The sequence below is a fragment of the Aethina tumida genome, chromosome 1 (assembly GCF_024364675.1).
Source record: "Aethina tumida isolate Nest 87 chromosome 1, icAetTumi1.1, whole genome shotgun sequence".
Classification (NCBI taxonomy): domain Eukaryota; kingdom Metazoa; phylum Arthropoda; class Insecta; order Coleoptera; family Nitidulidae; genus Aethina; species Aethina tumida.
Window position 1 is genome coordinate 67,135,829 of NC_065435.1, and position 25,494 is coordinate 67,161,322.

Sequence of the window (25,494 nt, forward strand, 5' to 3'; positions counted from 1 at the left end):
CGCCCTGAAGTTCTAAGTGTGAAACCGGAAACATTTACCGCATTTAATATTACTTTATACATACGAAAATCAAATACCGGTTATCTTAAAAAAATATATTATTCCGTTCTTATATATAAGGTTGTAGATTTACATTGTATGACTGTATGATAAATGTCCCCATTGGTGTAAATTTACTGATGAAAAATATTCCAATTGGAAGCCATTTCATTTTATCACAAAATTAAAAACAAATATAATTTTAAGAGTTGCTCATTGCTTTCATAAGATGATATTATTAAAATAAATAATTGTGACATGTTTTTGAATATTGCTACTATAAAAGTTGACGGAGAAACGACAAAATAGCTTTTTTGAGACCAAAAATAAAATACCTCACTTATTCAGCTGTTGGATAATCTGGTCAATCACCATTAGTAGTGCTTCTCCTTAATGACATGGGCAATGGGAACTGAGTTTCTGTACATGTCTATTGTAGTATTGTAGAATACCCAATTAAAATATATGTACTGTCAATGAATTTAATTACTGCTTCAGAGACATCATAGCATTGTGTCAAATGTAAATACCAGAATTCTACACAGATTCTAAATTCTAAATTAATAAAGCATGTACATGTTTTGATGTTTTCCCAATTTTTGATATATCTCTTACAACGTAACCATAAACAAATCAAATTGTGAAAACTGCATCACGATATCTTCTGTAGTTTTCGTGTAAAAAATTATTCAATTTTAAATGATGTTCACACATTCGACAATTCAAAAACTAATTATTGGAGAGTATCATAATTGAAATGGAACATCGGATGGTGAAAATTTTAATTCGACATTTATTGTAGTTTTTCTTGTAAAAAATTTTAAATTAAATTTTGAACCAAACAGTGATGTAATTAAATAATTTTAAGTTAATATTGAACTACTTTAACTAAAATAATAAATATAGTTATACTATGTCATAATTAAATATTTTTTAACGTATTAATGAAAAGAAAATGCATAATTGAATAGAAAAGTCAAATTAAATCCTGATAATAAAATGTTGTCTTGTTTAATTCTTTGAAATCCATCAGAAACTGTTTGTATAAAACATATATGCTCAAACAAAGCTATTATATATTTTACTACCATAAATTTCGTTTTCATAAAAATATTGGCCATTAAAATACTTGTTTCCTTATTGATTGTGTAAATTAAAAATAAAGGACGTAAAAACATGAAAATATAATTTTATTGTATGTGAATGATGTATAATAAAACATAATTTTAGTGTGTGTCATGACAAATGATATATTACATAATATAAAGAAGAGTTACATAAAAAATCTAACACTAGCATCTTACTTAATTAAAAATAAAACTATGATGCAACAAGCAGAGACATTCTCAAGCTAATTCAATGAATTCCAAGTTATTTACACGATTTATAATTCAATTCTTGATTAAATGGAAAAAATAAATGGGTTTCTGATATTTAGCTGGGATATGTCACCAAAAAGAGTTCATTCCCATTGATATACCTGAAAAAAAAACAAGAGATTAGTATTCAATAAACCAAATTATTGGGATAAAAGATATTAAGAATTAGTTAAACCCGTAAAGGGAACTAACATGTTGGTCCTGTTGGTCATGCGCACCGGCGCCAATTCGCGTCCACTCGGATCCAACGTGTCCGGCTCGTACTCCAATATTTGGTGGGAGGGATCGTCCTCATCGCCCCCGATGTGCAACTCGGCCGTGTTCTCCTCGTCGCTGTTTTCCTCCTTGGCGTGCACGTACTCGGCCTCCTGATGGTGGATCACGACGGTGCCGGCACCCGCGACCGTCCCTTGAACCTTTGGCTGGGCGTTGGCCAATTGGCCGGGCGGGATGCGGTTGTGCGTCTTCATGTGACGCTTCATGTCGCTACGCACGCGGAACGGCTTCAGACAGATGTCGCACGCATGCGGCTTCTCGCCGGTGTGGATGCGCCGGTGATTCTGCAAGTACGACGAGGCACGGAACGTTTTGTTACAGAACTCGCACTTGTAGTTCTTTTCGCCGGTGTGGATTCTAGATGAAACAACATATATTACAAATTTTGTTGCTGGATAAAGAAAACGGTGTTACCTTCTGTGCACAATCAACGAGTACTTCCTGGCGAACTCCTTGCCGCAGTACTCGCATTGGAAGTTCTTCTCGTTCGAGTGAATGCTGGTCATGTGATACTTCAAATCGCCCCATTGTCTGAATTTCTTGTCGCACTCGGTGCATGAATAGGGTTTGTCGCCGGAATGCAACCGCAGATGGACCTTAAGGGCGCTAGAGGCGAAGAACGATTTGCCGCATTGGTCGCACTGGTGCGGCCTGATACCCGTGTGACTGCGCATGTGGTACACGAGCGAGTTCCTGTGGATGAACGTGCGGTCGCACTCGGTACACTGGAGGTTGCCTGAAAAAGGTAAATAATTAATATCAAAACATCCGATTTATTGATATTCACAACCAACTGTATAATTGATAGAAACATTGTCAAAAATTAATAAAAAAAAAAAAAAATTATTTATATCACATGATCAAATCTGGCTTATAAATTGTTGAATCTGCGAAAGTTTAAAGTTAAAAATATTTTTAAACTGAAAAATTGTGAGAAGAAACAAGTCACTTTTTTGAAATATGGACCAAAAAATATTAATAAATATATAAATAATATAAAATAAAATTATGTGTAAATGCTAAATATTAACGTGATTTGTTTTCAATTCATTTATACTTATTTATACTCATACAAAATTTTTGAAAACTCACTGGGAAGACTTTTTATACAAGCTGAAAGATCAAAAATTGTTGAGGACTAAAAATTAAGTTATTTTGTTTCAAGATGACATTTATAGATTTAATGCTGAATTAGTTAATTATTTCTAACATTTATAGTCAAAGAAAGAGGTCGTCGACCATATCTAATAAAATATTAATGGAATAAGAATAAAAAATATATTAATAATAAAAGTACAGAAAAAGAAAAAAATAGTGGAAAATATTTTTCTAACATCACGGATTTATCAAACAAATCAATTTTTCTTTCCAATTCTTCAATTAAAAGATACATTTAAAGATATTTGATTATTTAATTCGGAAACACTTTTGTTAAAGTTTGTTTACCGTCACTTAAAATAAAGTGTAAATAACGTCTTAAATATTAAAAAAGACAAAACTGATAAATTGAGTATGAGATCAAGTTTTTTGTCGAGGTACTATTATGACCATTTTCTTTTATGAGTAATTAAAGCATAAACATCAACATCACTGGTAAAAATTACCTCTTGATGTCCTCTTCTTGATCACACATACAAACAAAAATAAAATAAAATATTTTAGGCACACCAATGGCTGAATTAAATTAAATGACAATAATTCTGCGGATCAAACATGATCAATTGATAATTGACATATCTGTTAAGTCTAAATTCACATAACCTAACTTGTCAAAATTTTTGAAAGATATAGAATAAAAAAAATACTATCCACATCCACAATTGAAGAACACTTTGTCAAATGAAATTATTAAATATGTTTTAAAATATATAAGATAAAATTGTATCAGTTTTTTTCTAGGATTTGTCTCTAAATTACACCGATTATATAAATTAAAGTAAAATCTATGTCTATATGTCATATATGACAGATGTCATCATCTAAGTCTACTACATAATATTCAATTGTTTACAGAGATAAATCTTCAGTAAGAAAAATATGTTGAGATGCGACTTTCACCAACTTCTTTGGTTTGTTTATCTTTATTATACAATAAAATATATGGCACTAGACTTGACATTTTGTAACTCTACAGTTGTCAAACAGTGGCAGTTTTTGTAAAATGTGAACAGACCAAAGAAAATTCTTTTTTTTAATACTAAGAATATATAGTCTTCTGTTTAGTCAAATAGAGTAGTCATTGATCTTTATCTTTTTTCAATGTTCGCGTCATAACTTTATTTTAAGAGATACAGTAAAAAGAATATAATAAATAATATGGCAAATGTTCCAATATTTTCCACGTATCTTTCAGGGTTCCACTTATTAATATTATTTCTTTTCTATTCCATTTTTTTTTATTTGGCCGTCTAGCGCCATGATAACAACCTTTTTTCTTGTTGGTTTTCTTTTTGGGTGAGGGTGCCGGATTGACGGGTTCGGCGTCTGCATTGATCACCCTGCACGTAACCAAATGCTGAAGTAGAATGGCTCGCAACGGAAACGGTTGATTGCACAGATGGCACACATGCCCGTTGCTCTCCTCCATTTCCTTTAAATCCTCTTCGGCCTGGTGAAGGTCCTCTTCTTTATACCAAGCCTTTGAATCCTCATCGACGTCGCCGTTGTCGTAATCCGAAGTGGGATCGTTGTCGTTCACAACCACATTAATGCCGACCATGAAGTCCTCCGGTTCGCTAAACTCGTCATTCTGAGATTCCTCTTTCGGCGTGTGCACGTCTCGCATGTGCTGTTCGAACGTTTTCTGTCTGCGGAACGTTTTGTTACATTCAATGCAGGTCAGACATAGCAGTGAGCTTAGGAGGCTCTCTTGTTGCTGGTTGCCTTTGGCTACGTCGGCGGCCGGTTGAACGACCGTTTCGGAATCGACGACGGGCGACGACGAAGCGTCGGCTTCGGCCGTCCAGCCACTCTTTCCCGGTTCCTGTTTGAGCTTCTGCACTGGCTCGGGTGTCGGAGACTTCTTCTCTTTTTTCGAAGGGACCGTCGACGGATCTTTATTTGATGGGGGTTCGTAGTGCTTTTTCAGATGCTCAAAAAATCTAAAAAATACGAAAAATAATGCGATTAGAACATTCGAAATCATTGTGCACCTTGTTACCTTAATTGATCAGTGAATGGAGAGTTGCAAAGCTGACAGTTGAAATTCATCGGATTCACCGGTGTAATAGTGGTCTGGCAGAGAATTTCGTGTTGGTGAAACTCGCTGGCGCTGAAGTCCTGCTCGCACAGATTGCAAGTAATTTTCTTCGCGTTTGGTGGACACGTTTTCTTCAGCTTTCGTGAAATTCGCTTCTTATGTGGCAGGCTTTTCTTCGATGATCGGGTTTCGTTTCTAACATATTATTGAAATTTATATTTTCACAATAATGTTGTTTATTTTAATCAATAACAAATAAGTTAAATAAGAGACAAATAATAAATTACCACTAAAAATATACTTGTACTAATAGTATACTAAGAGGCTTATCTTCTTTTCTTATAGTTTCATTTTTTGTTACTGAAGATTTGCTGTAAAAATGTTAAGTAACAAACTAAATCTTTCAATAAACTATGTGATTAATTTTTATTTAACCAAGTTATTTATAATGAATTAATGTTTACTTAAATTAAAAAAGATTTTACTATTTTTACAACAATTTTCTTTAATATACAAGTAAATTTATTCAAAAATTGATTTAAACTATGTAAGAAATGTTTTTACCTTAAGAGAATTGATTAAATGACAACATTATTATTTAGTTTTTATTTAAAATAGAACTGATAAACGAAATTCTTTCATTTGCAATTTCTTTTCTTCTTTTCTCAGTTTCATTTTTAGATTGTCTGAAAAATTTCAGAAAATAAACTGGATATTAAGTCTGTATTGTATCAGTAATTTTATTAAGTTGGTGTAACCTGCTTAAAAAAAACATTTTAACCAATTTAAATTGGTTCTATAGAAAATTTTAAATAAAGGAAGATGCCAATCTAATTTGTATTTAAATTAGAAATAACACCGAAATAACATTTTAATTCACAATTTCATTTCTACTTTTCTTATAATTTCATTTTTAGATAAATAAATAATAAAATTTAGAAAACTTCATCAACGAAGTTAGTATTAATATTTACAATTTACATCAGTAATTATTAACAAATGAAATTGTTGTATCCTTTTAATTTTTGATCAAATTAAACACTTCTTACATCCAATCTTCTTTATGACACAAGTATAATTTGTTGCAAAAAAAAGATTAGTATGCAATAAAATGAATGTTAAATTTTTACTTTTGTATTTGTTATGTCCCAAATATCCTTTGAATAAATAAATTAATTACCTAACTGACTCCCCATCGGAGTCCTTCTTTTCTTCTTCCGTTTTAACAGAGGTGAGGGTCATTCCGGAAGTCTCGTCGAATGGAAAGGTAGGCGTAGGCGGTTTTGCAGAAAACCTGCTGCTGTCCGCCAATTTCGGCAGCGGCTGCTTCTCCACATAAATATTATCCGATCCGACGATTTGTAAGTAACCGTTGCTCGCTGTCTTGTCCAGCAGCGAAATAGGCGGTAACGTGTTGCCCGTGGCCACGGCCTCGTGCAGGATGGGCTGCTGCTGGTTCTGTTTCTGCTGCTGGCTCAACTGGACGGCAACCAGCGCAGCCGCCAGGTTTCGGTCTTCCTCCGTCAGGTCCTGACCTATCAGTTCGTCGGCAGCATAATTCACCGGTATGAACTCGCTGCCGGAGATGTCGACCACCAAGCCATGCTGGGTTTGCAGGAGTTCACTGTTTAGCATGTACTGGGAGGGGGCGGCAACCTCGTTAATCACAACATGCTCCAGGAGTTCTCTTGTCTCTCCTGGCTCCATTTTCTGCGGCAAATCGTAAAAAGGTGTTATTGATTTCAGTGATTCTTCTTTCGGCTAGCTGCGACATACAAGATAATTTAAGTGACTTAAACGAAAACAGAGCAAGCAAGGCGTTTATAAACAACTAAATAAAGTTACATTGTTGTTTTATCATATTCTCTTCAAACTGTTCACTTTTCTAAACCCATATACAATTTGTAAAGAATTTACATTATTTAAATATGACTGTGGTATTATTGTAAGCAAAACTGATAATTTTCCATTGAAAAATATTTCTGTAAATAAATTACAACAAAACAGTATGTGATACAATGGACTAAAAATTTAGTTGATTAACTGAATTAACTGTTAATTACAGTATATATTAGTACGAACACAGAAACAACTAGCATTAGTTTAATAAAGTCTTTTATTACTGCATTTATCTTTATCAAACCTCAATTTGCTTCACTTTGATAACAAAAAGCTATAATAAAAACAGTTAAATATTTGTGACATTATTCAACAATATTTACATGGATCAATCATGTTATTAAAATAAAAAAGGTTTAAGTTATAAAACAGGGGAGCAAGTAATTTAGTTTTCATATAGCTAATTTACTCAAATTATTAAGAAAATTACACATTATTTCCCCATATTCTATGTGAATATATATAATTTGTAAAGAAACTTATATATGATTGATAAAAAGTATACTCATTTGAAAATATTGCAAGCAACAACGATAATTTTGCATTGAAAAATATTTCTGTAGATAAATTACAACAAAACAGTTTTAAGACACTTTGGACTGAATATATATTTTATTAACTTAAGTCAATTCAAGTAAGTATTATGAATACTGAGACAAATAAAATAATATTTAAAACATCCTTTTATTGCTGTACGTGAATATTATTTTTATCAAACCTCAGTTTGCTTCACTTTGATAACAAAAAGCTGTAATAAAAACATAACATATTATTTAATAATATTTACTGAACGTAATCACGTAATTAAAAAGAATAAGTTTAAGTTACAAAACAAAAACAGATGAACAAGTTATATTATAATTTTTAGTTTTTAATCAGCTTATAATTTAGCTAACTTATATGAAAGTCACATTATTGTTTCACTATATTCTGTCCACTTATTTAATTATAAAGTGTAAAAAATATACTCTTATGAAACTGAACAGTACTCAAAGTAAACACAAAAAAATAATTTTGAATATAAAGCTGTGAACATTTTTATATTCAAGTAAATTTCAAAATTTTGGTTATTTATTTGATTAATTAAAATTTATGTTTGATAACCGAGACACTCAATATTAGTTTAAATATACTTTTATTGCATTTTTAATCAAATTTTATTTTTATCCAACTACAATTTGCTTCATTTCTCTAGCAAAATACTGGGATAAAAGCACTTGAATATTTGACATGTTAACTAATATTATTTACTTAACTCTTTAAACATGTTATTAAAAAGAATAAATGAATTGTTTTAAGCGAAGTTAGTACAACAAACTGGCTTATTGTGAAACCATTGTTTATAAACTGTCTGTGTTAATAATTCGTAGAATTTTAATAAAAGGTTTACACATTTGTGAATTCTAGATAAGTTATTTTATTTTAAACACCACATAATCCCAACACTGATCATCCTAATTGATTCACATCCCAAAATTTGTTACTAACAAGAACTATAGTCTTCTTGGTTAGAACACATACCACACTTGCCAACTCAAACTATTATGGTTGCCTGTCTGAAAAAAGTGTTTATTAATGAAATCGAACCGATTATAAACTTTTATAAATAATAACAAATTATTGTAACATTTTAAATGTGGCGCTTTTATTGTGGCGTTGACACAGCCGTTCAAGGTCACTGATATATCTCTTTTAATACACATTTGTTAGCTAAATTAAGCAGTTGAGAGGCCTACTTACCTTCAATTATGAGCTTTCTTGAGCCGATGATCTGTATGTATATGTAAAAAACACCAGTATTATTCACATATCGAGAAAAAACGTTCAAAACATTAGAAATTTCCGAAAATATGACAACAATGTACTCTCAACGCCATTCGCGTTCTGGTACCAACATTGCGTCATTCAGGCCCACCAACAGTATTACCTGAATTTATTTGGTGGAAAAAATAATCCCCAATTTTTATTAAACAACATTTGATGGAATATATTAACAAACAATTGCTCACGTTATTGTACAATTCAATATTCATCAAGTACATGTTAATTTTTAACGCAGAATGAGATTATATGCTACTACAGAATAAATGAGCAATATCAGACGTTGTGATGGTACCAACTTCATACTACCAACATAAAAATATGTCAACAACACAACAAATTTGAAATTTATATTTCGTAACATGGAAACTCAAATTAAACAAAAATATCGTAAGTCTGTCACTGCCGTTTTAGAAGAGAACGGACGTGGGTAAGAAAATTAACTAGATATAAAGTTACGTATGCGATTATTGAAAATAAATTTTCAGAACGTTAAAATCACTCTATGTAAGAAAGAAAATGTATTTCTGTCTGGATTGTGACTACAGCACACGTCATTCTGGACATTTCAACAGACATCAGCTAACTCACAATCGAAAACCAGGCACTAATGCAAATACACAATTTCAATGTGAAATATGCAGTTATAAAACTGATGGAAAGGGAAACTATTCAAGACATCTATTAATACACAGTTCCCTGAAACCTTACAAATGTGATATTTGTAATTTTCAAACAGTATATGCAGCTTCACTCAAAAAGCATTCATTGTTACATAAAAGCATTACAGATGTTGAACATTTCAGATGTATATATTGTAATTATGAGACTAAATTTAAAAGGTTGATCAAAAACCACATGTTAAAGCATGATGATAATGCAAAGATGTATGAGTGTATTTATTGTCCAAGTTTCAAGACCAAGTATAGAGATACTTTAAGAAAGCATATGCTAAAGAAACATATCAACGAGGAGTCATAGAAATGATAAATTTTACTGTTTAGAAGTATTTATTTATTTATTTTGTGGCAATTGTAGTACCATACATATACACACCAAAAAGAATATTTCAATTTTTCATCACGATTTTGAATTCTTACATTTTCACTCTTTTAAATTCCATTGTTTTTTTGGAAAGGATTATGTTGATTATCCACATTTTCACATAAATGTGCTTCTAACATAATAATGTAATAAATACTTTATTTGTTAAAGAATGAATAATCAGAAATATCTTTTTGTTATTGTAAAAAATATGTTTGGTTTATAAAGGTATTATTTTGTTAAATTAAATTTTACATATAAATATATATATTTATACAGATTTAGTCTTTTATTAAGTGTTTGTCAATAAGTATTTGTGTATTTTTTTTTAATATTTTTAATATTTCAAAGATACTGTTATAAGAATAAGAAATATTACTGCTAAAGAGTAAAATATATTTTTTATACAATACTTTTCTAAAAGATGAAAATCTTTAAACCAGTTTAGCTAAGTCATGATATTACGACTTACACGACTACACAAACAAGTTGGACGCTGATATAACTATATTAGTTATAAAACAATTTGTTAGTAACATAACATTAACTTATAAGTTATGAGTAATAACTTGAACCACCATTATCCGTTAATATTGGTAACAAAGGTCGTTAAGTCAACATTATTAAAGTGCAGGCAATGTATAGTTGGTTATTCAGTACTTACTCTACCGGTCTACCAACAACTGGATGTTGGGTGATCATTTCATAAAAAGCAGGTAGCTATTAAAAAAAATCAAGGTTATTAAAATTTTCAATGCCAAAAATATCGAACAAAATTTGTTATTGTTACAATTTTCATTAAGTGGTGAACGTGGTAAAGTACTCAGGTGCATTTCTTATAGCATGTAAGTAAAGTGTAGTTTTTATATAATTATAGTAAATTGTTTTAAAACTACATAAAAAATGTAAGTGGTAATAATTACCATGATTAACTTGATTAATCAAGTCTTTAAATCATAATTAATTGCATTTTTATATTTTAACTTGACTATTTTTTATTTATAAATGGGGCTAAAATTTATAGAATTATTTATTTCTATGTACATTTGTACATATTTAAAATATGCCATATAATTAAATTGTTTTTAAAAAGCTTACAAAAATGAGCTTTTAAGCTTTTACATTTACTAAGAAAATATATTTTTTCAACATTTTTTATTATGGAGACCTATTGTATACATTTGTCTTAAAGTACCCATTTACACGAATTAAAAATTGTATTTGGTAAAATATTGACTAGGAAAACATGATTTATTTTTTTAATTACTTGATGTTGTCACTTAGAAAGCTTTAGTAAATATATTTTTAATTAAAGGACATAATCCTTGAAAACTTGTATAATTACTAATCAGTCTTAATAATTATTTAATCATTAAAATGTAAACTAGCGTATAAATCTGTATTAATTTCTAGAACCGTGTTATATTTTAAATTTCAAAGAATTCTGCATACTATCTGGTTATGTTTACTTCCAGAATTTATTTAATTAATTTAATTAAATTTTAAATAATAATAACCATTAAATAAATAATTAAACGTTATTGAAATAACTATTTTAACCATTAAAAAATTATATTATAAAATATGCACTGTAATAAGAGTCAGCAAGTTTATTTACAATCATTTATCGCTATATTTAAGGCATCACATCTTATCGCAGTAGTTGAGTATTATATTTATCGAAACACTTCGCTTTGTTTGCAGTCGAGCTCGGGCACATTGAGCGAGTGAGTACAGTGACTATAGTTAATTTGAAAATGTCAACCAAATCCGCGAGCGAAATTCTGGCTACGGCCAGAAACTCCTTTAACAACGGCAAGACCAAGTCGAGGGAGTTCAGAGAGAAACAACTTCGGGCTCTTTTGCGACTCTACGACGAAAACGAAACAGAAATTATTGAAGCGCTAGCCGACGATCTTAAGAAACCGAAAGTTGAAGCTGTCTTAGCTGAAGTGGAATACTTGAGGAACGACGTCAGAGGTAACTAGAAAAGTTTTGTTAAATTGGATTTTTTTAATAAGAAAATATACAAAAAAAATGATTTAAATTAATTTAAATTTAGACTTTGATTTGTTTTTCTTTTTATAAGTTGATTTGTGATTAGCAATCTTTGTGTTTATTATTGATAAATTGTCAACTTATGCGTTACAGTACATTTGTACTCGAAATACGAATTTATTCATTTATTTTTGTAGATTAAAGCATTATAAATTGTTTGTTTTACATTTGGAGAATCTGCATCATCATGAAATGAATTTTGTAAAAATAAAATAAGCAGTTAACAAAATATTTTACACAAAGCTTCCAGATTTTTACAAATTAACATTAAATCTAAAATTTAAGGGCAGACATTAATATAATAAAAATACATCCTTTTATGATAAACTATGTTTTTAATGAAACAGAATAACACTTAAATCAAATTAACATACAAAATTCATACAGACTAATATTTTTTCAAAGAACTATTTAAAATTTAAATTGATCGATGAACCTGGACCTTTGTTATCATTTGCATAGGTGCTTGTATTTACAATGGATCATTTATGAATAAATCTAGAAAACTTTAATATCCATAAAAGTCTTTTATGTATTTAGTTTTTTTTTAATTAAAATTTTATAATACTTTATAATATTATTTTAACTAGAAATGAATCAGAAACTGGAAAAATGTTTATTTTTAAACAGTGACCTTAAAATTAAGCAATTATTTTATTGTTTTTGTAATTAACAATCAAGGATCGTGTGCTTGTCAACTACTGGTAATATTATGTAAATGAGTCGACCTTATATGGTATTAAAATCGTTAAAGTTCATATTATTTTGTACATAATTGTAAAAAATGTAACATAAATAACATTTTTTTATAGAGTTGTTTCTTGAAAATGATAATGGTAATATCGAGAATAAGACTTTGATGAAATATTTTTAAAAAAATTGAAAAAATAAGCTAGACTAAACAAAACTATTTATAATGTATTTTTTTTTTTTTTTTTCGTTAAGGATTCATATATGGATTGAAGGAGTTCATGGAACCTGAATATGTCGAAAAACCTCTGGCATACGTAATGGACACGGTCTTAATCAGGCCGGAACCTTACGGAGTCGTCTTGATTATAGGCGCTTGGAACTACCCCATACAACTGAGCTTGGCTCCACTCGCAAGTAGATTATCTTATTAAATAAATTGAACCAAAATAACTGTATGTTGTGTTAGGTGCAATTGCTGCTGGTAACTGCGCTGTAGTGAAACCATCCGAGGTAGCACCTGCTTCAGCAAAACTCATCGCAAGATTGTTACCGAAATATTTGGACAACGAATGTTACTTCGTTTATAATGGAGGTGTTCAAGAAACTACCGAACTGCTCAAAAATAAATTCGATTACATATTCTACACCGGATCCACTGAAGTGGGCAAAATCATCTACAAAGCAGCCGCACAAAATCTCACACCAGTTACATTGGAACTGGGAGGCAAAAGTCCTGTAAGTAATTTAAACATTATTTTTATGATAGAGTTTTATATTGGCTTTTAGGTGTACTTAGACGAGTCAGCAGATATAGATGTGGCAGCTGCCAGGATAATGTGGGGCAAGTGTTTGAATGCTGGACAGACGTGCATCGCTCCAGATTACGTTCTCTGTACGAGCGCAGTGCAGGAGAAGTTTATCGAAGCTGCCAAGAAGAAACTCAAGCAATTTTACGGTGATAATATTCAAAACTCGCCGGATTACAGTAGAATTATTAACAACAATCACATGCAACGTATTTTAAAATTACTTGAAGGTAATATCCTATTTTACTTCTTTTATGTTTTTTTCATTACCTGTATTTCAGGTCAGAAAATAGCTGTTGGTGGTGATCATGACATAAATGAAAGATATATTGAACCTACTATCGTCACAGATGTAAAACCAACTGATCCTATAATGCAGAACGAGATATTTGGACCCCTTTTACCGATTTATAATGTAAATAGTGCTGATGAAGCGATAGAATTCATAAATTCCAGAGAGAAACCTTTGGCATTGTATGTTTTCTCGAGTAATAAGGAAATCGTTGATTTATTCTTGAACAATACGTCCAGCGGCAACTTTTTGTCCAACGACACTATTATGCATTTTTCATGTGAATCAATACCTTTTGGTGGTGTTGGGAGCAGTGGAATAGGTAATATTAAATATGAAGTTTTCTAATTTAAGTGTACAAAATTGGGATGTTGTGAACACATTTTAAATATGAAAACAAATTTAATAACAACGTGAATTATGTTTAAAGTATATAGAATAATTGTTGTTTTCTTTTAAGGTATGTATCACGGAAAATTCGGTTTCGACACATTTTCCCACAAGAAGGGCACGCTATTGCGTTCTCTCAATAAATTTGGGGAACAAATGCAAACTCTAAGATATCCACCATATAACGACAGCAAACTGGATGCGATGGTAACTGCAACTAAGACAAGAGCTCCAATTCCGGGAAAAAAGTACTTGAAAACAGCATTGATCTTCAGTTTGGGCATACTTGTCACAATTGGTTCTAATTGGTTGTCTGCTTTGAATAATCAGAGAAAACATTAGTGTTATAATTGTTATTTTAATTTCTATTCAGTTGTTTTTATTTTAATACAAAATTTTAAAAAACCTATTTTAAAAGTTCTTTTTATTTCCATACCTGCTCGATAAGATTTAGACCAGGTCACCTCGAAAGAAGTTGTAAGGTTTCAACGTAATTCCTAACCGACGAGCAATATTGTCAACAGAAACGAAGTTCTAGTGGATACCAGCTAGAAAATTTGATAGGATTCTATTAACAATGTCCTTTGCGTATATCAGATGGGTTATCATGTCTTGATATATGTATAATTCTGTAGGGACATTATTACAAATTCTTCCCTATATCATAATGGAACCCCTTTGAAATGGATAAAATTTTTTACGATCAGCTAATTGTGAGGAGGAAGCTGCAGGGACCCTACTGGTTCTCAATCGCAAATATTGGTGTTCATTAGCGGCAGTTTTCCTTGATTCGCCATTCTTTGGTCTTCCTAAACTTCTACTACTTCACAACGGTGTTCAATAGTATGTAGATCGGGGGACTGAGACTGCCATTCAAGCACAGTTAAGTTTTTCATTAGACACCGCTTTTTAATAACTTTAGATGTGTGTTTGCGACAGTTGTTTTGTTGAAATATCCAACGAAGCGGCATCTCTTCCTCGGCAAATGGAAACAAGGTGTTCCAATATATCCCTGTATTGAAAATGATCCATTTTACCCTCCACTTGAATAAAAGATCCAACTTTGGATCAAGACAAGCATCCCCAAACCATAATGCTTTCCCCACCATGTTTAACCGTAGGAACATGATATTTAAAATGGTACCGTTACCCCACTGCACGTCTCACAGAAGGGGCGCCCGGTTTTTCTTTGATAGCAGTGGTTTCTCAACTGCAATTCGGTCATGTAGCCCCGCATCAATAAGATGATTTCTCACTTTTCGTTTTTCCGTCATTTGTCTTGTGTTTTGCAGGGATCTTGGGAGTGGACGTCCTGGCTTGCGTAGATTTTCAACACAAAAACTAGTGCGGAATTTACAAAAAATCGTCGAAACAGCATTCCGAGTAATATTTAATGTTATTGTCATGTTACATTGGGTTCGGCCACTTTCACAAAGTTTAACTACTCTTTTCCTAAATTGAAGTGAAAAGCCAACGTGTTTAGGTATTACTACGTTGAAATTGACCGAAGAATTTAAGTAATAATATTCTTTACTCTACTTATTAGTCAAAAAACATATCTGATAAAAAACTTTTTATGGAGCATTTCATAAAAAATAATAAAATAATCACTGTCTATATATACAATCAAGCACATTTTAATTAATAAAAATCTTCCCTAACTTCTGAACATGAGTTTATACTGAAGAAATTCATTTAACGCATAATAACGGTGAATGATCTAAATGAAAAAAGAGAAAAATAAATAAATATGCTTTTCGCCTTCAGCAAATGTAAATCATTCTAAAAAATATAAAAAAGGGTCAAAATTTCCATTGTAAGCTAGTTTTATTAAAGTTGTCAAATAAGTTTATCATGTCAATTTTCCCAATGTCAAAATAACGTGGCCACAAATTTTGGGCGCAGCTGGGCCCATTACTTCTGCATTAAAACCATGTCACAAGATACAGGAAAATTGAGATCTCTTTGGGAAAAACTTAAACCACGACTATTTTGTTCGAAATCTAAATTAGTAAGTAAAATTGAATGTAATTTATTTTTGTATGTAAGTCACTAATAAAATAATAGCTGGTAGGTGATAATGGATATGAAGACACGATTAAATATGCACTAGGAGTAGAAGAATATCTCTGGGCGAATCGTGGAATTAGTCCGGAAATAATTGATGATAAACTTGCTATGGAAATAAAAGGTTACAAACGGTTAGATGTCAATATATTTTATCAAGTTTTTAAATTTACAGCCTATCGAATAATAAAAGAAATTGCTACCCTAATAATGCCTAAGCTGCGTTCATTAAATAACAACCTACAGTTAATGTTGCAAGATATTCCAAGCAATTATGACGATGTAGAGGAGATTATAGTAGAAGATCATTTCAATTTCATGGGAGATCACAACACATCTCTAAAGGTCAAAGACATTTGGAATTATTTCAAAGCTCATATACAATCAAAATTAACAGAATATAATGCGATAATAGAAGAATACGAAAATCTGTTAGAAAATACAACACTATGGAATCCCTCTTTAGAAATGTGGTTTGAAATCCGCAAGGATCTAAACTTATTTATTAGCGAAATATCTAAGATGCTGTACGAAGTAAACAATTTCAAAAATATGATGCAAGAAAGGACACAATATGAAAGGTTAGATATGTGTACAATTAATTGATCACATTTTCACAATTGCTTTATTAGGGAAGTATCCAATACACAGTTGAAGCAAAAGGATATAATAAAAGAGATTGGTAAACGTTATAAAACTCAATTTTATATTTATATTTGTAACATATTATTTTTTAGATTCCAAAGAAATTAGCAAAAAAACTTGTGACTGTTTACATAAACTTTTCCTTGATGTGAGTGAACCAGCTCTCTATGGTAACGAAGATGTCATTTGTAATGTTAAACATTGGAGTACATACACTTTCATACAAAATATAATTGTTAAGAATCGAAGAAACATTTATCAGCTCTCATCGGATTTACTAAAAGACACCAGTTTGTTTGTATCTCAGTTCTTGTTTTGGTTGTGGAGAAATAATGTCGATAATTTTCCTATCAATGGTTTAATCGAAATCCAAAGCACAGAAAAGATTTTAAAATCAAAAGCAAGAGCATCCACGTTTTCACAGTTTTATAGAAAAATCCCCAAAATGTAATGTTGTGACAAATAAACTCGTACATCTGAATTTTTATTGCCGTTTTTTTAAATACAAGGTTGAAACATGTGAAAAAACAGAAGTACTGTTCAATGATCTTTCCAACAGTGTAATAGAAAATTGCAGAGTATTATTGGAGCAAGGTACACTGTGGGCCTTTTGAATTGAATAATTTGAATTTTTTAGATTAAATATATTTAAAAATATTTATATTCAATAATTTACCTGTAATATAATTTCAATATTTGCAGCACTAGACAGTTAATTTATTAAATTCATGTTACCATTTAATATTCATATTTTTGCTAGATGAAATCGCACAATCCCCATAGATTACATGAGCATGGTCTTAGAGCTGATGAATCAGTTGTTGAATTGAATGAATTGAATTCGTCCCCGTGTTTACCATATTGTAAGCGAATTGAACCCGTATCTGTTTATAAATTTACACTCGGAATCCCCAAACTCAAAATTTGGAAGAGCTTGATAATATTCTTAGAGTTCACTAATTTTGAGACTGCCAAGAAGCGTGGAAGATGTTTGTAGTGCAAGAAGGGATCTACCAATAACTGACTGAAAAATGCAGCAGTTGATATTCTCTTTTTCTTTGAATTATAATTAATTAATTTAATCAAGAAATTTTGTGATATTAGTTTTATTATTGACTTAATAGTAGAGTTGTTGATGCAATTTTCTTTAATTTATGTTTATTAAAACTTATTTTGATAATATATTTGTTGCAATATAATATCATTGGTATTCTGATTTATTAAAATAATTGAAATCCATTTTAAAAGAGGAGCAGTGTTAATAAATTTTTAAATTATAGCTTATCGAATAACAAAAGAAATCACCATTAACAATGCGTAAGCTACAGTTAATGCAATATTCCAAGTACTGATAACGATAAAAACAGATTATATTAGATTACTTCAATTATAATCATACATCTGTAAAGGTCTAAGACATTTAGGATTAATTTAACGCTTATATACAATACATTTTGTAATCCTTTTTTAGAAATTTGGTTTGAAATCCACCAGGATTTAAATAAATAAATAAATATAAAATATATTTGTAAAAAGTGCAAAGTGAATACTTTGATTTTCTTTGGTTTATTATAATTTTCCCGTCAATGGTTTAATATTTAAATATTAAATATTGTTAAATTAACTGTGACTAGTCTTAAATTAAACATATCTATAATTATGCGCAGCTTTTTTAATTATTCTTACAATCCAAAATTAGGACCAAACGACAAGAAATAAGAAGAATAAAATAGTAATTTATTATTTTACATTTTTAGTTATTAATGAAAACTGTTCATTTAAAAAACTTTATTTTTAAAATTTTAAAAGATAAATAAAATGCCTAAATATTAGATTTCATTAACATTAAAAAATTGCAGCATATTTTAATTAAAAGTTGTATTAAATGAACTATATGTATATAAAAGCATAATTTTTATGTCAATAAATTTTAAAATTTAAGTATTTCTAAAATTAAATGGGTTTTTTTTCAACAAAAAATTGTAGCTGTTAATTGAATAATGGAAGTAAGATACAACTAATAATCAATTAAAGGTTATTGTCAATAAAAGTAAATATAAATAATAAAATAAGTACACAAGCGAATTAAATACGTTGTATTAGTGCACTTAAAAATATAAATAAATATTTGAAATTAATTTTTATTGTCTATTTTAGTTTAAACATAATTATAATAATTGATTTTTTGAATAGGTCAAGGAAAAAAAATAATGTATTAAATATAATATATTAAAATTCTTGTATTCAATTGTTAACTTGCATTTGTATATATTTATTATACATTTTTTCTTACGATATGTAATGTTGTGGCCAAATGGTGGTGGTCGTTGGCCATATTTTGGGTACTATTAATCCATTAGATAAAATTATCAGCAAAAATGGCTCTAAAAAAATTCGAAAATGTGTGACTTTTCTAAAATTTCCGCTAAGGGCGTTTTCAGGTAAATCAATTATTCTTTTAAATTTGCCATCTAATTACACATTTAAGATATTTGAGTTTTTTATATAGAATATTTGCAATATTTTTTAATAATTTTTTTTGTCGTATCTTAAATATTGGAAATAATAAAGGTCGATAGCTTCACATCGGCTCTACTGAACTTGATAAATTTAGTCTCAAAAAAATAAATTTTCTTTGTTCAAGATGAATATATAGTATGAAGACAAATAGTTTACATATTAAAGAACAATTTACTTATATTACTGCTGTTGGAATATTATGTAACATGATTTATTAGATCAAAATTTTGTATTATATTTGTTTTAATATATTAGAGCCTTTTATGTTTTCTAACTGTGTTATTTACTTCAAATGTTGTATTCAAGTGCTAAAATGCTAAATATCAGTTTAAAGTAACAGAACAGATGAAGTCGCAGAACTTTGGTTTCGTTGATTTAAAAGTGGCAGCGATTACATTATAGATGAACGACAAGGTAGTCAGTCCTGTATCAACGAAGACATTAAGCAATATGTCGTGCAAAATCCCCGTACAACAGACATAATTGGAAATAGAATGAATTTCATCAAAATGTTGGACAACCAGATTCCTCTTTAATTAGACGGTTGAGTATTGCCAATTCTCTTCTTGCACGCAACGCAAATGAGCTTTTTTTCCACCGTAATATTACATGTGAGAAAAAGTAAATTGGTTGGGATAATTTTTGTCGATCTGGATTAGATGAGTTGGGTGGAACAGTACTTAAAAAAAGTTTTAACTCACGAAAAATTTTGTTATCTTGGATTATGCGTAGCAAGAGGCCACTAATTGATAAAAAAGTTACTGAAAGTCACTAGAAAAGGGGTTCTCTTTCATCATGATAGAACAAGAACACATGTCCCATTAGAGACTCACAATGTTACGTAAGAAGTTCTACTTCATCCACAATACGCTGCAGATGCTTCTTCAATTGACTATTATTTATTTTTACGATTCCAATTTTTTATCTAATAAATGGTTTAATTCAAAAGTGGAGATAAAAACTTGATCTCTTAATCAGTTCCAAGATTCCAGAATTTTATGTTGGTAAAAAATTATTGAATTGTTTATTATTCAGTTGAATAAAATATATTTTAAAGTTGGGCATTAAAAACCCGAAAAATGCACTTTCATGTGTTCGGTAATGAATTAATAATAATTATTATTACTATTAGAATCTATAAGAATATAAGATATCTTATTATTTTTAGGTTAATTCTTTCTAAAATATACCGATCAGATAGATATATTAAACTTTTCATGATGTTAAAATATCTACTGATGAGAGTTAATTTAATTGAATTATGTTCACGTTATAAAATTTGAATAATTAAATTATTATCTCTAGTAACTGATGTAAAATATTGTTATTATTTAAAAGAAATACAATTAATAAAAATAGGGTAAATATTCTAATAATAAATAATAAATAATATTTTAATCAATTAATAATTAATTTAATAATTTAAAAGTGGTGGCTAGAAAATTAGCACAAAATTTCAAAATAAACATTTTATATGATATTTCATAAACGGATTTAATTTAAATTTCATCAGTATAAAAAATATATTTCAATATTCTATATTAATATATATATATATATATATATATATATATATATATATATATATATATATATATATATATATATATATATATATATATATATATATTTACATTTTGTGTATGTATTTAACAATATTCTTAATAGTTAGAATTTATTCTTAGTAGAATTTATATTTTTTTATTAAATTAATTCACTTTCAGTGAAAGGGGCAGTACACTTGAGAGAAGTCGAAAATAATAATTAACATGAAATTTCAAATTAACATTCAAACTTCAGCTTTCTAAATATTGCTGATATCGCTAAAAACTTATGATACTTCCCAAAAAATTGTTTCTAATGCTTATTAACCAATATGAAATAACATACTCAATTGAAAATACAATGAAAAAATGTCCTAACACTCCTTTTATTGACAGACAAATTGGAAAAATGAATATACGACATATTTTCTTGTATTCTAGGTAAATAAAAATAAATTAATTGAGTCATACAATATCAGTGCTTCTAGTAGAACAATCAGATGTCAACTGAATGAACAAATCTTGCAAAGTTATACTTCAGTAAAGAAACCATTAATATCAAAAAAAAAATATTCGAACAAAACTAAAAGTTTATACAAATATATATTAATTATCCTCCAGAATTTGGGGGAAGGTATTCTAAAGTGATGAATCCATGTTCTGAAGAACAAGATAAAATTGTAAAAAATACATTTATCGTCCTCCTAATAAATGTTTGGATCTCAGACATACTACAAAAACACGGTGAAAGAAAAGTTTTGGTTTGAGGTTCCCTTTCTTGGCATGGTATACGACCATTATTAGTAAAATTAACCGTTTCGTATATAGAGACATCATGAGAGCCATGTGCCAACGATAATTTACCAATTAAAGAGATTTTTAGGTATGATAATGATACGAAGCATGCATCCAAAATTGTTCAATTTGATTAAAAGATAAAAAGCATAGAAATTTAGACGATATTTCATTCTTTATTTTGTGTAAAATTATGTATAAATTATTTAACAAATATATATTTTTCAAAAGTGTGCTATTTCTGTGACCAGCCACATATCGCATTAATATTGTTTAAGATTTTATTTAAGAAGAAATTATTTCTATTTGGAAACAAAATGATTGAATTTAGAGGTCTAATTAACATTAAGATATCAATATGTGGAATGTTTCAAACAACCTTTGTATATTTAATTGGTAAATTAGAAAAAAAATTGAAATTGAGAAGTGTTAGGAAACTGTTTTATACCCCTGTCGGGGTCACTTTTACAAATAATATTTTTCTTCTATATCTATTCTATTAATAATTTGTGAGATATGGTCGACGGCCTCCACTATGGTATTTAACCACCCGGTTCTATTAACTCGTAAACTAGAATCATTATTGTTGTTTATTTTAAATACATATTATGAACATCTGAAAGACAATCGCCTAAGTGTTAAGTGTTGTTCAATTAACCGTAACTAATCTTAAATTAGGCGTAAACAATAGCAAATTAAAAACAGTCCCAGCAAAAACACTTGTTTAAGTGGACTGTTTACACAATCAATTTGCAATGTTTAATCTGCATGAAAGTTGCTTTCTAAACAGTGTTAAAAATGCAATAATTGTTGTTAAAATATGTAAAATTATTAATTTCATGTACACACTTTTAGGATCAAAACCCAGTTTCTTAGAATTCTGAATTAATAGGACCTAATTTGATAAAAATCTAATAGACAATAAAATATGAACTTCTAACCTACTCCAATCTAACTCAATGAAAACTTAACCAAAACAAATTAAACTGATTCTTTATTTTAATTAATTAAAAATTTAAATTTAACACAAATAGTTAAGATTAAAGATGGCATTTTATTAACTATTATTACTAGTAGACATGTATTTTCTCTTTAATAGATTTATTATCAGGTTTGAAATGTCGCATTCGAGTAACAAGTTATGTGTATAGACGATTAACGTGAGAAACGCGGATAGTTTTTAAAAGATTTCATAATCACAAATGATGTATTGCGTAAAAAGTGCAAATTGTGAATGGAGATAATAATCTCCATCATTGTTGGATCAATCAATTAAATAATGAAGAATGTCGGCGCCAGCCGAGTCCTTCGGAAATCGATTCATCTGTCTTCGCTTTTGCGGCGTCGTCTGAAGAATTATCGAATCAGTGTTTACCTGATTGAATTGAATGAAATCTTAGAAATTGTCATTAAATGTTATCATATTTTATATCGTTCCTTTACTTGCTTTGCTTTTAAAATATTATTTTTTTTTATGTATAAAGGAAACTATTCAAACATCGTGTCGGCATTTCTTCCTTGTCCGGTTGAAAAAGCGCACTTCATTAAGGTAACAAGAAAATGCTTTAAAACTTAAAAGCCTTATCCCCTAAAACATATTGGGAAGAGGTAATTCTCTGAAGACGTAAATCCCTGGCCGGATTTTTCCCGCAGGTGCATAAATAAAATTTCGGAGATGCGAACGTTGGGTGGGCGTTAGGGTTTTTAATCCGGCCGCAAGAGGACAACAAAAGGGAAGTTAAATTGTAATAAATTTCGACCCGGAGCAACACTTCCCCCACCTTGAGTGCACCTGTCGTGAAACACCAACTGCGATGTTGACAAATTGGTCGTCGCTTCCCAGGTTGTATATTTTTTTAATATTATCATTGGAAAATAAATAAATTCTATTTAAGATATTTTAAGAAAAAAATTATTAATTTCAGTTCATTTAACTATTTATCATGTTTTATTTAATATTCAATACAAGACAAGAAGCCCAAAGAAAAAAATCTATTTGATTTTGATAGTTTTTATGAATAAAATATTATTTAAAGCGAATGTTGAAAATATATAATATGTGTCATTTGGCTCAAAGATATACGAACATCAAACCCGGATTTGTTACCGGATCTGATACAGATCAGATTATACATATAATATTTCAAGTCGCAACATATTTAATAACAATTTTTAAATCGAATCATTTGGAAATTCTACATGACTCACTACATTTTTTCATTGATTATAAGCACATTCAAAACGATAATTTGATTTAAAAAACCAAGTAAAATAGTGTTAAAATTAATGTTTTAAATCTAATTACGATTTTATATAGGTATATAATATATTATTTAAACAAGATAAAATAAAAACTACAAAAAATTGAAAAAAATGTTTTTGAGTTGAGGTAGGTTAATCTTTAATCCATTTTATGTTCAAATTTAATGACTATTTGTAGCGTGTACAAAAAAAATTAACTCTACAATAAATGAACTCATGTAAATTTTTGTTTGTGATAATTAAATATTGTTATATAATTTATTGGATCTTACTGATAAAGATAAATTTGTTTGTGTCTCCATATTTAATTAAGAATAGGTAATTTTAGCTGGGTTAAATTATTACATAAAAAATCTAAATATCTTTGATTCCTTGATGAAAAAGAAATATATAAGATTAATATGTAGTTTAAATTCAGTTAAAGCAATTAAGTAAACTAAAAATTATTCCATAAAGGAACATTTGAAAAAAATTTTAAAAAATATAACATAATTATTTTAAAATTAAATAAAGAATATCTAAAATTTCACGCTTTAGTATAATTTAAGATTCACCGATTAAGTAAAAATAATTTATAATTTATAAATTGACAAAAACAAAAAAATATAATAATAATTTTAAATCAAATAATCATTCATAACATAACATTACTATGAAAACTAATTAATAATAATAATATTTTTTATAATTTAATTATATAATTGGTAAAAAATAAAAAAAGACAACAAAATTTAAGAATTTATAAACGATTAATATATCAATATTTACAATTGTTAAGCTTATAAGCTTCAAAATTTATAATCGATTAAAATAAATGAAATGTTTAGAATAATAAATTGGTTTTGATTTTTTGGTGACTAGAAAATCTAGTAGGAAAGGAAAAATAAATATTAAATAAAAAATTTATAGCGTTACATGAAGCTTAGTTATTGTTGTAAAAGAATGTGAATACTTACTTAATAAAAAGATCTACATGGTTATTGAAAATGTCTAAACTTTATCGCTTTAGTATAATATTACCACATATAAAGTTTAAACGATTAAGTATAATTGAAATTAAGAAAAATAACAATTAATAATTTTTACAAAACAAACTAAATTTAAAATAAATATTTTTGAATAATTTAATAAATTTTTAGTATGGTTATATTAGAAATTTTTATAAAATATATTGTAGGTAATAAAAAATTCCAGAAAATTATATCTGACAACTAATACGTATTAAAAATTGTTAATAATTTTAGTGCGACTTGAAACAATAAAATTTATGTAAATATTATTTAATTAAGATACAAATTTTGTAATACGATAAAAATTAAAAAAAAAATGATTTAAAATAAAATTTGAAAATAAATATTATAGAAAAAAAAATATTATAAAGAAAAATTTTAATAAAAAAAATCATGTAAAATAATTAATAAAAATTGTAAAACTTCATAATAATAAATTATTAAATCTTAAACTTTATTTTATACATACTTATATACATTTTTTTTGTTAGATATGCATTCCAATATTATTTTTCGAAATATTTTGATTTCCAAAATCAAAAAATTATATTATATCGTTTTAAATTTCCACCTAAGCCGTTTGAAATAAAAGTTTTATATTTTACTTTAATGTTCAATACTCGGTCGCGTCCAGCAGCAACTTTTTAAATAGATTTTTTATAATATTTCTTTGCGACAGACGACAGAAAATTGTGGTGCGGGCGTCCGGTCTTCGATTGTCGGACACGGCGACAATTTAAAGAGCCCGGCCGTGC

General features: G+C 28.8%; 3 protein-coding genes across 8 annotated transcripts; 2 read left to right on the forward strand and 1 right to left on the reverse strand.

The window, feature by feature from the left end:
* Positions 1 to 1,212: 1,212 nt before the first annotated feature.
* On the reverse strand, positions 1,213 to 10,378 carry LOC109608701 (zinc finger protein 354A). Of its 5 annotated transcripts, none has more exons than XM_049970466.1 (8): positions 8,533 to 8,680; positions 8,314 to 8,348; positions 6,074 to 6,603; positions 4,855 to 5,088; positions 4,122 to 4,795; positions 2,109 to 2,430; positions 1,611 to 2,051; positions 1,213 to 1,519 (listed from the first exon to the last, which is right to left on the reverse strand). In XM_049970466.1, exons 3-8 carry the CDS (start codon positions 6,598 to 6,600, stop codon positions 1,474 to 1,476), a joined length of 2,244 nt encoding a protein of 747 aa, XP_049826423.1. In that variant the 5' UTR covers positions 6,601 to 6,603; positions 8,314 to 8,348; positions 8,533 to 8,680; the 3' UTR covers positions 1,213 to 1,473. The 5 variants fall into 5 exon arrangements, with proteins under 5 accessions (XP_049826423.1, XP_049826425.1, XP_019880783.1 ...); XM_049970468.1 differs by having other exon boundaries at positions 8,314 to 8,344; positions 8,533 to 8,671; XM_020025224.2 differs by lacking the exons at positions 8,314 to 8,348; positions 8,533 to 8,680 and adding an exon at positions 10,322 to 10,378 and having other exon boundaries at positions 6,074 to 6,658.
* On the forward strand, positions 10,363 to 14,305 carry LOC109608700 (aldehyde dehydrogenase, dimeric NADP-preferring). Of its 2 annotated transcripts, XM_020025222.2 has the most exons (7): positions 10,363 to 10,502; positions 11,362 to 11,637; positions 12,661 to 12,822; positions 12,875 to 13,143; positions 13,195 to 13,444; positions 13,496 to 13,828; positions 13,967 to 14,305. In XM_020025222.2, the coding sequence occupies exons 2-7, from the start codon at positions 11,415 to 11,417 to the stop codon at positions 14,236 to 14,238; spliced, it is 1,509 nt and encodes a 502-aa protein (XP_019880781.1). In that variant the 5' UTR covers positions 10,363 to 10,502; positions 11,362 to 11,414; the 3' UTR covers positions 14,239 to 14,305. The 2 variants fall into 2 exon arrangements, with proteins under 2 accessions (XP_019880781.1, XP_049826428.1); XM_049970471.1 differs by having other exon boundaries at positions 13,195 to 13,828.
* Positions 14,306 to 15,753: 1,448 nt separating this feature from the next.
* LOC109608732 (uncharacterized) lies at positions 15,754 to 17,089 on the forward strand. Its single transcript, XM_020025262.2, has 5 exons — positions 15,754 to 15,907; positions 15,964 to 16,087; positions 16,139 to 16,544; positions 16,596 to 16,645; positions 16,701 to 17,089. Exons 1-5 carry the CDS (start codon positions 15,830 to 15,832, stop codon positions 17,057 to 17,059), a joined length of 1,017 nt encoding a protein of 338 aa, XP_019880821.1. The 5' UTR covers positions 15,754 to 15,829; the 3' UTR covers positions 17,060 to 17,089.
* The last annotated feature ends 8,405 nt before the right edge of the window (positions 17,090 to 25,494 follow it).